This window comes from Leuciscus leuciscus (assembly GCF_965113295.1).
Source record: "Leuciscus leuciscus genome assembly, chromosome: 20".
NCBI classification, from domain to species: Eukaryota; Metazoa; Chordata; class Actinopteri; order Cypriniformes; family Leuciscidae; genus Leuciscus; species Leuciscus leuciscus.
In genome coordinates, this window is record NC_138744.1 from 24,443,651 (window position 1) to 24,460,945 (window position 17,295).

At 40.0% G+C, this 17,295-nt stretch overlaps 1 protein-coding gene across 1 annotated transcript; it reads right to left on the minus strand.

The window, feature by feature from the left end:
• Window positions 1-4,479: 4,479 nt before the first annotated feature.
• Window positions 4,480-17,038, minus strand: LOC309484164 (uncharacterized protein). Its single transcript, XM_082150426.1, has 6 exons — window positions 16,960-17,038; window positions 14,669-15,045; window positions 12,290-12,365; window positions 11,882-11,960; window positions 7,392-7,578; window positions 4,480-7,292 (listed from the first exon to the last, which is right to left on the minus strand). Exons 2-6 carry the CDS (start codon window positions 15,041-15,043, stop codon window positions 6,768-6,770), a joined length of 1,242 nt encoding a protein of 413 aa, XP_082006552.1. The 5' UTR covers window positions 15,044-15,045; window positions 16,960-17,038; the 3' UTR covers window positions 4,480-6,767.
• Window positions 17,039-17,295: the final 257 nt, after the last annotated feature.

A 17,295-nucleotide genomic window follows, 5' to 3' on the forward strand; every position in this document is an offset into this window, starting at 1 on the left:
TCGTAAGAGAACATAAAATTTTCAGTTAAAGGCATTTCATTATTGAATTCAAAGATGATATTCAATAGCTCAGTTTAGTTTAATTAGTATCTGTGTAATCAAATTGATGATAAGATATGAAGGCAAATTGCAGAATTAAATAAATTTTTTTGAATAAAGTTAAATAAGCACAAGTTAATTTACATTTGACCACAGTTAAAATATTTAACGTTACTTGTCTAAGATTTCTCAGTCAGATTATATTAACTTTAAGAATTACGGTGAAAAAACGAGACAACACACACTCATATCAACAACAATACTAGGCCATCTTGGTTAATGTTTCAGAAATGTTAAAATGAGAAGAGTTACCAACCTCTCGAAATTATTTATATAGATCCCGGTGTCGGTCTTTCAGGTGCTTAGCTATATTAGGCCCCGATCACACTAACGCGTTTTTCAGGTTCAAAAACGCGAGGCACACAGCACTGCCCCGATCACACAGAACGAGCAGTGCGCTGCGTTTGTTATGTTGCTCGGCAACCACTGAAACAGCTGTCCTGTCAGTCAAGTAAACGTCAAATCAGCCTTTTATTAACTTTATTTACTTTCTGTTAACATTGTGGTAGTTACGGTTCGTGAAGTCGTTAAGCTCCTGGTAACCCGCGAGAGCACCACAAGTTTATCCTCCATCATTGCACTCTCCGGGCGTTCAAGCAACTAGCTTTCATCATTAAAACGGAAGGCCCGCAAGGCGCAGCAGGCGCATAAACAGCGCGCAGAACGCTCGCTGGAAACCAATTGAAAATAGGCGCCTCTCACTGCAAAAAACGCGTCAAGTGTGATCGGCCCCATTCACTTCACTTTTGTTATTTAACTAGAGCGAATGAGACGAGTGCGCGTGTGGTGTTTGTCAACGCGCCTTTGGAGAGAAGTGAAAGTGACAGCTCGGCTAGTATCGATACTTCAGGAAATTAGTATTGGTACCGTTCAGATATTTCAGTATCGATATTTATCGAAACATCGATATTTTTGACAACACTACTACTCACTACTCCTAATGTGTGTGCACTTGGATGGGTTGAATGCAGAGGACAAATTGTGAGTAGGGGTTACCATTGGCCTTCACATGTCACTTTCTTTTTTCAAAACTGCCTCGTGTCAACCTAGGCTCATTGGAAAAACATACCTGTGGTGACATTTCTGCACAATTATATCATATTGCTTCTTGCATGTTTCACAACACTTTCAAAGTTGAATCCCCAGTGGTCAACCATAGGGTGTCCCATTTGTCAATTTAGGTTTCGAGGGCGGAACTAGCTGGAGCTGTAGGGTGGAGAGCAGCGGACGGCCCACAGGTCCGTGGCGAAGGTGGTGCCATGGTCCGAGGGAGCCCGGTGAGGCCAAATGCCCGATGGTCCTTGCTGGAGTCGAGGGAGGAAGGAGCCCAGATAAAGGAGCCAGGGCGACGGGTCGTGGTGGACTGGAGAGTTCTGAGGCCAAAGGCAGAGCCACAGACTCCCCACGCCCAGGAGGAGGTGGCTCACAGCAGGCACAAGGTATAGCCACTCAACTTAGAGGAGGCTGGGATGGTACTGAGGGAATGATGGGAGACTCTCACTCTCAGTGGCAGGATGATGGGCAGGGCTCACTTCCATACCCTCATACTCCACGAGGGTTCCCATGGCGAAGGATGGGGCAGCTGGCTCGCACACCTGGTCAGAAGCGGCTAGCTCAGGCTCCAGGGTGATGTCCAGCTCGATTGCTCCTCTTGACGTGGGCTCAAACATTGCGGTGGAGCTGGGCTCTTGGTCTGCGGTGGACTTGTTCTGTTGCTCCTCGCAGCGGGATGGTCTCTGGCTGGGCACTGGGTTGGGAGTGGAGATGGCGCCGTTGTCAGCTGGTCCGATGGTTAGCGATGATCCGCAGGATACCAGCACCCATTCCACAAAAGCGGCAAAGCTCCCTTGAGGACCCTTCCCGGACAACCGCGCTTTCAAGGCAATGTTCAGGCCAACGTACAAGAACTAGAACAGACAGTCATTCGGGAAAGGTGTCTGGTAGGCGAGATCAAGAAACTCCTCCATATGTTTCTCGAGGGAGCGTTGTCCCTGTTCAAGGCATGTTAACCGGAATGAGAGAGAGTCCATGGTGAAAAACTTTTCTTTTTTTTAAAACACGCAACGGGAAATAGAGAAATATCTCGCTGTGTTAATCACTTTTGGGTAGGATCTTCTGTCATGGATTGTGTTGCTAAAACACACAAGAACATGAAGTTAATTAGGCAGTCTTTAATAAATCCACAGGAAAATCCACATAAAGAGAGTAGTGTATAGCACATCCAAACATTGATGAGACCCGACAACCATGAACAGAAACAAGGAAACTAAAATACACAGGCAAACAAGGATGATTAGACACACACACCTGAACTGAGTGACAAAATAAAATCTGTAACTATATCAACAAACAAGGCAGGGGAAATGGTGAGAACAAAAACACAGTTCAAACTGAGGTGACTGACACATATTTAGATGAGTTTTCCTGTGAAAAAAATTCTTCATGCCTTAAAATGGCTTGAATGTAACTCTACAGCCTTGCTTTGTTTAGAATATGTTGATACATGAATATGCAAATGAGCCCCGCCTCTACTCAATCACATGAACTCAGACTACCACTCGCTCAACTTTACTGTAGTAAACGGTGTACATTGGCAAGTGGAAATACTGGTTTAATTCAGCCAGTTTAATTGAACCAGAAACTGTTTCAGAAGAAGTGGAATTATACAGACTTGTATACAAGTCGGTGTTTCAGAAAATGGTAATACATTTTATGTATCGCTCTCTGCAACGTTGGAGACATAGCCTAATGGTTATTAATATGATTAGCCTCTTGCTTGACTACGTTATTAAACAGCTAATAATATGTTGCTAATGTTTCACCATGTTCCCGTTCGCCATCTCAGTCTGCCTTCTAAAAATCAGAATCCTTAGAAATGCTTTGAACATCTTAGAACTTCATTGGAGAAAGGCATATAGTTCATTATAACATTGTAATATACATTATATACATAATTCACCTGCTATATTGCTAAATGTACCCGATTTTTCATATCAATAGTAAAATATACTGGGATAACCTGGATTCTCTCGAGACTCCCCTGCTTTGCAGCATAGATAATGATATGCTAAAGCCTGCCTGCACGTTGACGGGATTGGTTAACAGCTTTGTGACGTAGAGAACAACGGCGATTTCAAACCACGTTTTTGAGACTGCCATTGGTTCACTGCTGTTCCCTTTCGAAAGGGAACTCACACTTCGTCGACTGACGCTCTGGGGAACGTCTCAGGCGTGACAGGTGTCTGAAACTACTACCGAATCACGGCAATCTTATTAACCGGCGACAGCCCATGACATCATCAACGTGAGAGTATATAAGGGCGCCTTGCAAACATGACATTCATCTTTTCGTCTTCAGGGACTGTTCTGTCTGTAAGTGCTAAAAAAAGGTAATTGTGAAATGCATTGAGAAGGCTGAATGCTTTCAGAAGTGTGCAGACCCGTGCCCAAGGTATTTGACGTCGGGTGATACACAGGAATTGTGCGTTTTTTGTCTGGGGAAGAGCATGCACAGGCAGTCCTCGAAGGAGCTGCCTGTGCAAATTGTGAGCGTTTTTCTTTGAAAGACTTTCGGCACCTCCGTGGAGGTGGTGGTTGGAAAATTCAGAGAGGCGACGGCGACGGTGCGCTCAGCTGTGTTTAAAACCTGTATACCGCTGAGATCCGTGTCCACGGCCAGACAGGCGGGAGGGCCTGGCCCGTCACAGTCTGAGGACCATAGACGGGGCCAGAGAGCCAGCTTCGCCTCTCATACTCCCCCCTCCGTGGAGGAGTAGATCACAGAAGAGGCGGGACTCCCGCAAGAAGAGGAACCTGAGGGAGGTGATCCAGCACAAACGCAAACAGCGTTGCTGATGGATCACCTCCCCTGAGGGCGTAATTATATCCTAGCCCTCTCCTCTCTTCCACGACTCCCCAGGCGCTTACATCAGGCCTGAGGCTGGGCCCATGATGAGTGGTACGATGTTCTGACGGCCCGCCTTGGCTTGGTTAGAGAGAGTGCCTCTTTCAGCCATGCAATGGTGGTAGACCCCATGTTCATAAGGAACTGTGTGGGGAGTCTTCACTTCGCACGCCACAGGTGAGCTGAGTGGGTCTTCTTTCATTTTTTGTGTGCAACTAATACTAAAATGTATTTCTCTACAGACCTTCGTTCCCCAAAAGTGTCAGTCGACGCAGTGTCTCGTTCCCTGTTCTCAGGGAACATAGGTTACAGTGGTAACCTAGACATTTTTACGAGAAAATACTCAGTAATGGTGTTGGCATGAATTTGCACATGGTTTGTCTTAAAGCATATTAAAAACACCACATAGACAAAACAACATTAAAAACTTGATTTTTGATGTAAATACACCAATAAAACAGAACTCATTCAAATAGTACATTCAAAAATGTATTATTTATTAAAAGGTTTGTCTTTGTTGAAAAAAGCATGAATAACAGTAAAAAGCAGAGAAAAAGAGAAAAGTAAATAAGGGATGAAGAAGGGAAAAACAGGTGAAAGACAACGTGATTGGAAAGAAGGACAGACAGCAGAAAGATTTCCAGTGTGTAGAGTGCATGGTATAACAATTATTTAAAAATACAGATTTAACAACCAATATACATCCTTTATGAATATGCTCTTGGTCTTAAATAACCTGTACAGTATAAAACATGACAAAATAAAAACAAGTGCAACTTCTACAAAATCATTATATAAAAATGTAATTACTTATAATAAAGGTGATGCAGTTATCAGTTCTAATTTTTTACCATGGCAAGAATTTCTATAGGGCAGCAGGACACTAAGCAATTAAAATCTCTTTTTAAAAAATCTGTAATTTAGCAGCATGTGAAGTTGATGCAATTGTTGTCCCATTAATTGATGCATAAGTGCCATTCAACATTATAATTCATCAGCTCCAAAAAATAATGATCCAAGACATTTGGTTGTTATATGATTCAACTGATTGCAGTGAAATTATTAAATGCAAATGTAAAATAAAGCACCACTTTGGATGTTGCTATGACAACCAATTGACATTTGTCATCTAACCATTTGTTATTGGTTACTGTAATTCACTGTGCTTTTAGTGGTAAATGGATACTTTGTGTCCAAAGGCAGTTTTCTCATGAATAAAAGTGTGCATAAGAAAGTTTTGAGATTTTGTGTTCTCTACCATTTGATAAAAATACACAATCAACAAATACGAGTATGAATATGAATATCCTTTTTAGAGAAAAGGCACAGGTTTTCCAATATCAGATTTCCTTCATTTTTTCCTCTACTTTCCGTGCAGCAACTCCATGAGAAAAATAATCCATGATTGATCAAGCTCTAATGACCTCAGCTGCCATATGGATAAATACATACACAAATAAACATAAATAAATATTAAAATCAACAATTGAATAAATACAGGTTGGCATATTAGCACTTTTTTTATCCTTTCTGACTTCTGACCCTTGTTTAAATGGACGTCTCATATCACTGAATCATTCAAGCACCTAAATTCACATCTGACAGGAGGAGGAGCAGGAGGTTTTCCCATCTAGCCTCCTTCAGTACACTGTACACAATATTTCAAGCAGACTCACAGATTATGGAAATGTTCTTTCTCTTTCAACCTGGGTATTACATAATTTCCTACATTATATCAGGTTGAGATATCATCACTTATGTGTATATTAGTTGTGGGTACTTTTTCCAGTTCGAGCAATTGTCACAGACTCTACAGCAAATAAATAAAGTGGTTTGATTTACATTTATAACACCCCCCCACCCCCCCCCACACACACACACACACTTACACACTTATAAAATGCAGTAAATTCTGTTACAATCCACTCATAAATTCGTAAAATATCAGGTATTGAAAAGTTAGTTATGATCCTGCTACATTTTTCCTCAGAACTACAAAAAGGGCCTTTCATGCTACAACTGTGTTGTATTACTGGCAACTTTTTCAAATTGTAATTAACACAAATATAATCCCAACATTCTCAGTAGCAATTTGAGAAAACAACACACTTATAGGAAAAACTAACCCTTTTATTCTATGCCATCTACGTTCTATTAAGTTCTACCGCTGGCTTGACCTTGTGTTATCCTTCCATTAAAATTATTGCTCTCTCATCTTAATTTGACCTCATTTTAGGTTTAAAGCAAAGTCAATGTCTTTCCCTCAGATTTAAACACACACTCCTGAAGGCAATGAACATCTGCATGATATAAAATTTCCTTAAAGGTGAACTGTGTAATTTTTGGGATGTTATAATTGTGTCATGCAAACACTGTTTTAGCATCCTGTCCAGCACAACACTGGCTCAACCAATGCCTTGATTTTTGGGCAAGGCTTTCTGTTTGGCTGACCAATTCCTAATGGGGGAGTGTTTGAAAACCTCTTTGAAATAATTATTTTTGCAATTCCATTTGATGATGGCAGTGGCACCAAACTCACACACTTAACCTTTAATTTGGGTACTCTCATTTCCAGTTCAAAAACAGCTAATTTTTCAACCCAATCGATACCAAAAAAGTCTTATATGTTGAGTTTAAACTTCTTCGAGATTCTTTACAAATACTTTTTCAATTACTGTAATAGACAACCACTTCAACATCCCATACTTCTATTCTTCTCTGACACAGAGAAGACTTTTGGCTGGTTGTGATTGGTTTTTCTGCATCAGGTTTGCAAAGGGCTTTGCTTTTCTAAGTTTGAAGGCTTCATTGTGATTTGTGGGATCTGGGTGTATTCCTGCAATGGACTTGTTGTCCCTAAACTCACAGACTGGCATTGGCATCCAGCTGGCTCTGAAAAAGGTGTGGTGGAAGAGATGAAGCTGTCCTGCGTGGCTGGACTGCTCCTGCTGGTGAGAGGGGAAACTGGAAGGAGGATGCTGCCGCTCCCTCTATCATTAGCCATTCCGCCTTTATGAGAGGGACCAGATTTTGGTGGGGAGAAGATGGGAGCAACGTGCACCCATGTCAGTCTTGAACCTGACCATTGGATGACCTTGTGCTCCAGGGTTTCACTAACTCGCTTGTCTGATTGGTTCATGTGTGAGGAAAGGGAAGGGGTCCCTGAAGAGCCCTCCCCTTTATCAACATACAGCCACTGATGTTGCTCTTCACAACCTTTAGTGCCCTTACACACCACGGGAGGAGAAGAGGAGCGCGAGTCTGTGTCTGACCAGCTCAATCTTCGCTTCTGCAAGAGCCAAGAAAATAAGAAAGGGCATCAATGTCTACAAATTCACATAGTGTAAATTGAGTACACCAACTAATATGCTGTGTGCCTCACACAAACCTTGACTGGAATATGTAATTGGTCTTTGTGCTTGTGTGGGGGAGTAGTATTGCTTTTGCCATGGGTGGAAATGTTTCGAAGTGAAAAGTCAGCAGGGTTAGGTGTCACGGAAACTTGAGCAGTCACTTGAGGGAACCAAAGCTTTAGCATTCCCTCTATCTGCAGCAAAGTAGGCAAGTACTTCTCTCTGTGTACACACACACACACACACACACACACACACACACACACACACACACACACACACACACACACACACACACACACACACACACACACACACACACACACACACACACACACACAAAAGACAATAAGCAGAATAACATAAATATATCTGAAATACATTTTAGTTTTTTAGGTTTTACATTATGTAAAATGAATTTGGACAAACATAAGTGAAACATGCCCATAGTAAATGATGAAGTACATTAACCTGTGGTTACTGTGCTAGGATGTCTGTGTGAACTTGAGGGTAAAACATACACTTAACAATAACTTAAGTTTTTACATTATGAATAATAGTGAAAAAGTGAAAGTGACTGCCAAGTATGGTAACCCATACTAAAAATTTGTCCTTTGCGTTTAACTCATCCAAGTTAGTGCACACACATTAGGAGTAGTGAGTAGTGAACACACACACTGAAAACCATGAACACTCACCCAAATCAGTGGGCAGCCACTTTTGCTGTGGCACCCGGGGAGTGATTGGGGGTTAGGTGCCTTGCTCAAGGGCACCTCAGTCATTTCCTGCTGGTATTGAGAATCGAAACCGCAACCTTTGGGTTACCAGTCTGACTCTCTAACCATTAGGCCAAGACTGTCCATAATATGAACAATAACAATATTTTGAGCAATAAGTGAACAAGTAATACAACAATATAACTTTAGAGCATCTTAATCATTAACCTACAACATAATTCTGGCTTACTTGAGTGTTCATCTTGAACAATTTCTAATAACTACAATAATACTAATATGAAACCCCATTCCCAGTTTCCATTAATTCAGTGTCTTCCATTGGATTATATCCAATTAAAGGGGTATGAATTGAGAAATTAAAATATTTTAATATATAAGCAGTCATTATACTATGCTTTAAGTTTCAGAACTCTACTAGTCCAAAAACAGCTTTTATTAAAACTAAGCTGCCAAAATGACTAATTTTCTATTTCCAGGTTATTATTAACGTACATAATAGAGATGAAAACATCAGCACAAGACTGCCTGCACAGAGACAGATTAACACTTACTTCTTCACTGGCACGTTAGAAGCAATATGCAGGGGAAATTATAAAACAGGATAATTGAACTAAAAATTGCATTACCTTCTAGACTGGGTAAACCCAGCCCGATCTGCCGGCGATTTGATTTTCGCCCTGCAGCTCAGGCTGGAAACCTTTACATTTTTCTATCCTGCGGGGACCAATCACAAACTGGCTTATCCACCTGGCGCGCTATTGCCGGGTTTAACACGATGATCTCGTCAATCCAATTCCTTTTAACCTCTCAACAATGCTCAATGGCTTCTTTAGTTTAGCAAACAAATCGCTCGAGTGGGTGTAAATACCACTCACTTTCATGTTTTTTTTTTTTTTTTTGCACAACCTGCAAAAATCGCTCGATGCCAACAATCCTGCTTCTGCAAACAATACTGCAAACCAACACGTTTGTTGACACGTTTCCTGCCTGGAGTTTTTGCGTCGCTCTGCAAAGTACGTCAACCGGATCGTTGGTCTGATTGGTTGAAGGACTATCCAATTGCGTACAGAGTCATTTGAACTATGCCCGTTGATCACACCTCTTGTGCAATAGAAAATACAGAGCAGACTCCCCAGACTAATGTTCAATCTTAAAATATTGAGCTTGGTCTGGTGATAGCCAGACTAATTACCTTCCAAATTAACCTGTAATGTTTGGAAAGTGGCTGTTTTTTTTAATATTTTTTTTATAAATATATACTGTATATATAACTATGTGAAATGTTTCAACTCAGGATTTCACTAAGTATTCTTTGGTAAACTAGTCACAATTAAATGCAGGCTTTGTAAGTAACTGATTCTGCAACATCTGTGCTAATATATGATCAGTTCTTTTTGATATGTGAGGAGTCATGTACAGCAGATGGTTTTTGAGGCTAAACTGTTTATTGCCGTTTATGTGTCAGTAAATCAAGTCAGTGTCTAAATGGTCAACTTGAACATGAAAATCATTTAAATGATGATTCAATTATATAGATTGCTGTCAATAAGAGTTGTCTGTCAAGTTGCCTGCGAGTCTATCATTGACTTGTCCCCAAAACTCTAGTTATAATCAATGATGCTGTCTACACTGCACAATGAATCTCCTATTTACATTGTGTTTGCACTGTGCTAAAATGAAAGTATTCGTGAGAGATTAAAAAGTCGAGTTACAATGGCTCAACAGACATGACTGTAATAGACTACAATACACAGAGCTGCAACCTTTTATGAAATGGGAGTAGATTTAAATATAATCAACAATTTCCACGATTAGTTATTTGTGGCAGCTATAAAACTAAAAGCATAGTAAAAGTTTTCAAAAGAGTTCCATGTGTAAAAATAACATCCTCAGTATTACCCATACACAAATATACTTAATACTTTCAAACAGAAATACTTAGTAATTCTTTTTTTCTGTGGCTTTTTTAAACCAATACATTTCAAAGCTTTTTCAATTATTTAGGTTAGAAAATCAAAATGAGAGCAACATGTACAAATATCAAGCTTGACAAGCAGACCAGTGACCTCGTGTTCTGATATTCGCCCTCTCTCATCTGATTATAAGAAAGAGTTTGAGGCAAGAGGAGATAAATCTGTCTATGTGCATTTAGGAGGTTTGCAATGGTAGTGCATGGTAGTGCATCATAGCAGTGATATGAGCAATCAACACAGCAGGAGGCACAATAGTCTCACCATTCAGTTTAGACTGAATTTAAAGAAAAGTTGCTTTAACTTTAAAATAGTGAATACAAAGAAAATGAAATGCTTTTCCAAAATTAATTAAATAAAACCTTAATAAATTACTGAGTTGAAATTCAATCAACAAACTGTCAAATTTGAAAGAATAGATCCTATGAATATAGTTGTTTTAGTGGCAAACAAATTTGTATTATATATATATATATATATATATATTTTTTTTTTAGAAAAGCCACTATAAACATAATTTTTTGCTCATGAAGTCTGCATTTATTTGATCAAAACGAAAATAAAAACCGTCATGTGCAATATTATAACAATTTAAAATAACTGTTTTCTATTTTAAAATTACATTTATTCGTATAAAAAAGTTGCATTTTCAGCAGCCATACTTCAGTCTTCAGTGTCACATGATCTTTCAGAAATCATTCTAATACTCTGATTTGGTGCTCAAGAACGTATTATTATTAATGTTGAAAACATTGCTTAATATTTTTGTGGAAAGTAGTCCTCAGTGACTAGGAAGTTCAAAAGAACTGCATTTATTTTAAATAGATTTTTTTGGTAACCATGTAAAAGTCTTCACTGTCACTTTTTATCAATTTCATGAGTCATTGCTGAATAAAAGTATTAAATTCTTATAAAAAGGTAGTAGTTAATCTGCAAATATGATAAAAATGTCCACAGATTGTCTTTTTACAAATTAAATTACTTATTAATATCTGCCTGTTGGTTTCCATTGTTGTTTATTTTTAAGATATATTAAAAATTCAAATATGTTTGCACTTGCCAAAAAGTTCTGTAGTTAGTATGGCTTTTTATTAGCCTGACTACGTCAGACTTCCTACTTCCGCTAATTTCATTTCGCCCCTGTAGTCAGTCTGAGATAGCAGCCTATCTTTCAGTTTTCCACCGGCCTGAAAACAGCCGGGCCAATCAACGAACAGAGGGCGGGCTGAGAGCCGTGACGTAGACGCTGATTGTACCGTGGATGCGTAGATTTACTTCACATGATCTCCAAAAGTCATTCACAGCCATGTTCACTCCGGTATTTCGCTCGATGGTTTAGTTTTTGCATCATACATGCGTTTACAGTGGAAGTTAGATGCGGCTGAGCATGCGCATAACACACGCCATAACCAAACGTTATGTGATTGGCTTACGGGTAACCAATGATTTTAAACTTCAGACAAGCGCCCCCCCGCGAGAGAGAAAACACTTCTCTATTATGCCCTTCCAGACTCTGTATACGAAGCAAAGTGAAGTAGCAGAGTCTGGTATTACCAGGCTAGCTTTTTATAGCAGCTTCTGCAGATTTTTTACAAAAGCTTGGTCTATGTCCTTAGAATGTCCGGATGTCTATACATAACAAGACTTTGCTCAGAAGATGGAGTCTCTAATAATGTCATAAATACTTGCAAACAAAAAGGTGAGATTATATATAACAACTCTAAAATATTGCAATTCAACCCTGTTTGCTTATTCTCTCATGATAGAATAACATCTAATTTTATGCTAGAGTTCTTATTGATGTTCACACTCTCTCACCCAATATGTGGTTTCTGCAGCACTCCCACAATCCTCTGAATTCTGTCCATTGCAACACTCTGCTGAAAACTGCTCAGACCTGCCAATCACAAGCAGTAAACGTGTTTATGAAATCAGAAAAAGTCAGATTAAATCACTTCCTGCACAGGTTTATGTTTTCTACTTATGTAATGAAATGTGCAAAATCTGAAAACAGAAAGTAAATCGACTTTTGGTTTTAATTTTTTTTTAAAGCAGTGGACTGCAGAAGAGTCAGAAAACAAGAGAACAGATGCAAATAAATTACCACACATAAAAAGGCTGATACATTCTAAACTACACAGATTATAACAGGCCCATTACAGTGGTATAACTTCAAATAAAGAGATGTTAAAGACTGGACACAGAGACAGTGTGCTTTTATCTCACCTTTGTCAAATCTTCCTTTCTTCAGTCCATTTAGAAGCTCCAGCAGAGGCCGAACAAAACCCTGGAGCTCTAAACACTGAGGAGGAGAGAAAGCCACCATCATGCGATACTCAAACTAACTCTCTAAGATCCTGTTTGCATCTGATATTAATAATATCCGTTTCGTACAATCCCAGCATAAGTAGACAGCACTTAATTCAGATGTAAATGGGGTCAAAAGGTTCTGGTGAAAACACTAATGCATCCTGATGTGTCCTGGAAGACACAAACTCACCAACTCACCTGGCAATCAACATCTGTGCAAAAACAAAGGTTTTAAACATTGTTGGCCATGTGTGTCTTATACAGATAAGAACCATCTGTTCTCAGAACATCTTCTGTTTGCCAAGCAGATATAAGCATCTGCTAAATGAATAAATGGAAAGGAATAAAAGTAGGCCATGTCGTGTGAATCATGCTCATCTTATGTTCATTTAATACAGTTACTTGACTACATAACTGTGAGTCTTCAGCTCAAAACATTGTTTGCAGAATCAAAATTCAGGTACCTTTGTGATAATCACTGCCGACATGATGCACAACAATACACTGATATAGTAAACTGTTAAAGGTAGGGTAGGCAATTTCGGAGAGGTTAGCAATAGCAAGCTAGCTTTGAAAACATGAGATCCCACCCTCCCTTCTAGGGCTGCACGATTAATCGCAATAAAACCGCACGCGATTTGGCAAAGGCTGCGATTATCTTATGCGCAGCTTGTCAGTGGAGTGCGGCTGATCGGTAGTAAATACTACTCCATCTGAACGCCAGAGGGCGCTCTCACGCAAACACGCTAAATATGCCCCGCCGCAGAAGTACAATAATGGCGCATCATTCCAGGAAATCCCTATCGCTGTAGCTGAATAAACAGAAGATTGAAACGCTTTGATTAAACATGACTGCCTTCTGTGTAAGAAGGCACATCATCTCACAGAAGGATACTCAACTGTCTTTATGAAGTGAGTTTGGAGTAAATGCATGTTATTAAATGTTGTCTTTTGTTGGACAAGAGGTTCATAAATGATTCTCGTGTTTGGAAAGATGTTTGACGCGTGTTGCTTTTTCAAATGCACGTTATAAGTGACTCAAACTCACAGTGCGTTCAGATGGAGCAGCGTTTACATAGCCATACATAACTGACAAGCTGCGCATAACAAATAATCAAAATTTCAAAATCGCGATAAGCTAAATCGGTTTAAGTGCGATTACATGTAAACTGCGATTAATTGTGCAGCCCTACTCCCTTCAGAGCGTCTCCAAAGCCACGCCTCCTCCAAAACACATGAACGCACACAGCAGAGTCTGCAAAGCGTCACGAGACGAGAGATGGCGTTAAATTACCTCATGGCTCAAAGACCTACAATAATAATGAACGTAAACAACTTACAGAGCTCTTACTAGAACCACCTGACTGCTGAAGATTCATTTCGGCATTGATAGTGTTGAGATAGAAGCACATAAATTAAAGAGTCTGAGGATGAACTCATGGGTTGCCATCTCGTAATTTCAGTTATGACATAGCGTGAATGCAGTACAAGCTTGTTGTTTTGGTTCAGGAGGAACTGTGAAAGATGACTGCTGTTTGTTTTACAGCACCCCGTGACTGTGTCAACAACGTGCTGATGATGTGTGATGTCTGTGCGAGAAGGGAGGAAATACATATGTGATCTGTGCTGGCAAAATGAGTCGCAATGAGCAAATTTTCAAAAATGAGTTATTGTTATTTTCACATTCTCCATTAAAAAACCTTAACAACAATACTTGCCAAGACTGATATTTTGAAATACTGTTATTCTGTGCATGTCGGGATTGAGCGTGTCTTTGTGCGCACGCTTCGGATCTGTCAGTCAGCGCAAGTAAGATTGTTTTGTTTACATCAGCATGAGTTTGAAAATCACATTTCATTGGTTCAGACCAAGCGTGCCACACAAGTCCTGAAAAGTGAAGCCAAAACGTCTCGATCGCCCCCAGGTGGTTGGTCCCAGTATAGGTCATAAACCCTGCCCTCCCCATGAAGTCTATTGGGAAAAAGAAATTGGTCCTGAGACTTCCACAGAAGATATATGTACGTTTAATATTAAGTCCACTTCTATTACTGATTGCTATCAGGATGTGAATAATTTCAACTAGTATAACAAAAAGTGTTTATAAAACAAATTACCTACCCTACCTTTAATTCAAAGACCCTCAAACACAAGTAGTCACAGGAGTCATATTTGTATTGCATACAAGTACTAGTCGTAAAAAGTAACGGGTCTCAACTGACTACATTTGGTTGGAACACTCAAGACTAATGTTAATACCAGGTGTAAACTATTGAGAATTGGTGGAAAGATTCTCACCTTACGAGCAAACAGCAGGTCTCCTTCAGTTCCTCCATTCTTCCCTCGCTCACTCTCAGAGATGCTACAACCTAATCCAGATGAAGACGAGCAGGACAGGGAGAGAAATGATGAGATGGACGAAGACGCTGACCTAGCGTGACTGTTGCCCTGTGTCCTCTCAGGGTCACTGAATCCATCACACGCCCACTGAGATCCAGGACGCTCCTGCTCTCCGTTCATACTGTAACCACTTCTGTTAGAGAGACTGGACTGAGACGAATGCCTGTCCCTGTCCTCCAACAGGTAAACATTTGTCTCATCATCACTGAACAAGAAACTGTTGTTGGAGCATAGTGAATCCGGTTGAGAGGAAGGAGATTCTGAGGACTGCATGACTGTGGAAAAGAGATGGAAAAAATTATCTAGAACAGAAAAAATGGAAGTAGGCAAAAAGCAAATTTGCACAAATTGTGGAACCCGAAAGTGAGACCACAAGTGAATTTTGCATTTAACAAATTTTTTAAATTCCAAATGATTTTATCAGCATACCAATTTAAGTTAAAATGAGACACTTACATGAATTTCTGAATGTCTGTATGTCTATATGTACGATTGGTTTGCTTTAATGAAAATAACACTTTATTCCATAAATGTTCCAAAGACCATCTTGTGTGCTTTAATGCAAGCAAGGAAATCTGACCTTTTGTACCACAGACTTCCCATTGACAATGTCACAAATTTTATTACATTTTATTAGTGACCTTCAAATTAAATATAAAAAGTAAATATGTCTTTTTCATTTATCAAATGCTATAATTTATTAAATGCTAAAACTATTGATTTCGAGATTCAAATTAGATTTGAAAACCAAGGTTTTCATTATGGTTTTTCAGACCCTACTGCATATTCCAAAATAAACCCAATTTCAATAAAACCAATGGCAATATTAAATTTATTTTCATCCATAATGTTTTGTCTGAGCCATTACAGAATACATGGGGTCTGTCTAGAGTAGACCCTCTGAGATCAGAGAGAAGCGGGGAGCATGCAAGCCTGTGCAAGTGTGTGCATGGTTGTGTAAGTGTGTGTCGTCTAGAGCAGGAAAATAGGGGGGAGGGGTGCAGTGGGATGCTTTAAAACTAGTGGTTAAAGAAGGCAGCTAGGGTCTCTCCATTTCTTTTTAATTTTCTTACTCCTCTCCTCCCTCTGACAAACAAACACACACACACACACACACACACACACACACACACACACACACACACACACACACACACACACACACACACACACACACACACACACACACACACACACACACACACACAAGGATATGGGCAGGGGCAGGGGCAGGGGCAGGGGCATACACCCAGAGACACAGACAAACAGACACACACAGACACACACAGACACACACACAGACACACACACACACACACTTTTCACTCGCCCATGTCGCCCGCCCCTCCCCCAACCATTTTTAATATCTCTCTTTTTCTTCCTTGCTCTTTCTCCTTCTCTTCAAGTGTGCCTCTGTTCATTGCAAATCCATAGTAAAAAAAAAGGTATACATCTCTCCTCCTGTATTCCTCCAATCTCATTCAGACTGTAACTCTCTGTGCTGCTCAGACAGTCAGCAGCAATGAAAATGACAGGGTCACTTATGGCTCCACTTCAGTTGTTCTGTACTGTACACACACACACACACACACACACACACACACACACACACACACACACACACACACACACACACACACACACACACACACACAGTATATGTCAGCACTAACTCCCTAAATTCCTCTGCATTGTTATGCACTTCTTGACGAAATCTCAATTGTTTTCAACTTTATTTAAAAAAAAAAAAAAAAAAAAAAAAACGTTTACATGTATTGCTGTTTGTGTGAGATACGATAATGTCTAGGGTGTGATTCTATTTTAAATGTAATCGCAATCCCGACATTATCATTTGTATAACATACAAATTGATGTATTCTTAGAATACATATACATGTTATACAAATGATAAACAGTATCCTTCTTCACACACACACACACACACACACACACACACACACACACACACACACACACACACACACACACACACAATTATTGCACGTGACTTAAGTTATACACACACACACACACGCCGAGTTGCAGTAATAGGACAATTTCAGATAGATGCGGACTATATCAAATAACAGTTTAACAATCGAAAATGAGCAATGCAAATAGGATTATCCTACTATGCCTGTGTAATGACATGCTACCTAATAACGAATTGTTTTAAAAACATACCTCACCTTCAGGGCGCCTGTAAAAACAACGCAAACCCTTCCCGACGATCCCTTCTACTCTATCCCTATCCCACAGACCAGCTCTCTCTCTCTCTCTCTCTCTCTCTCTCTCTCTCTCTCTCTCTCTCTCTCTCTCTCTTCCTCCTCCTCACTTCCCGAGTGTCAACATGTGCATAGACACACGTGCCCAATTTAGTGCCATCCACGCACAGACTCTCGTTGGCCGCTGCCGTCAGATAGTAACCATTTTATTGGTCGACACTATAGCCAGTAATTGCTCCGCTCTTCTGCTACTGGCCAGTGAATGACTCGTAGCTCCGCCCATGCGTGTCGTGTGTGTGT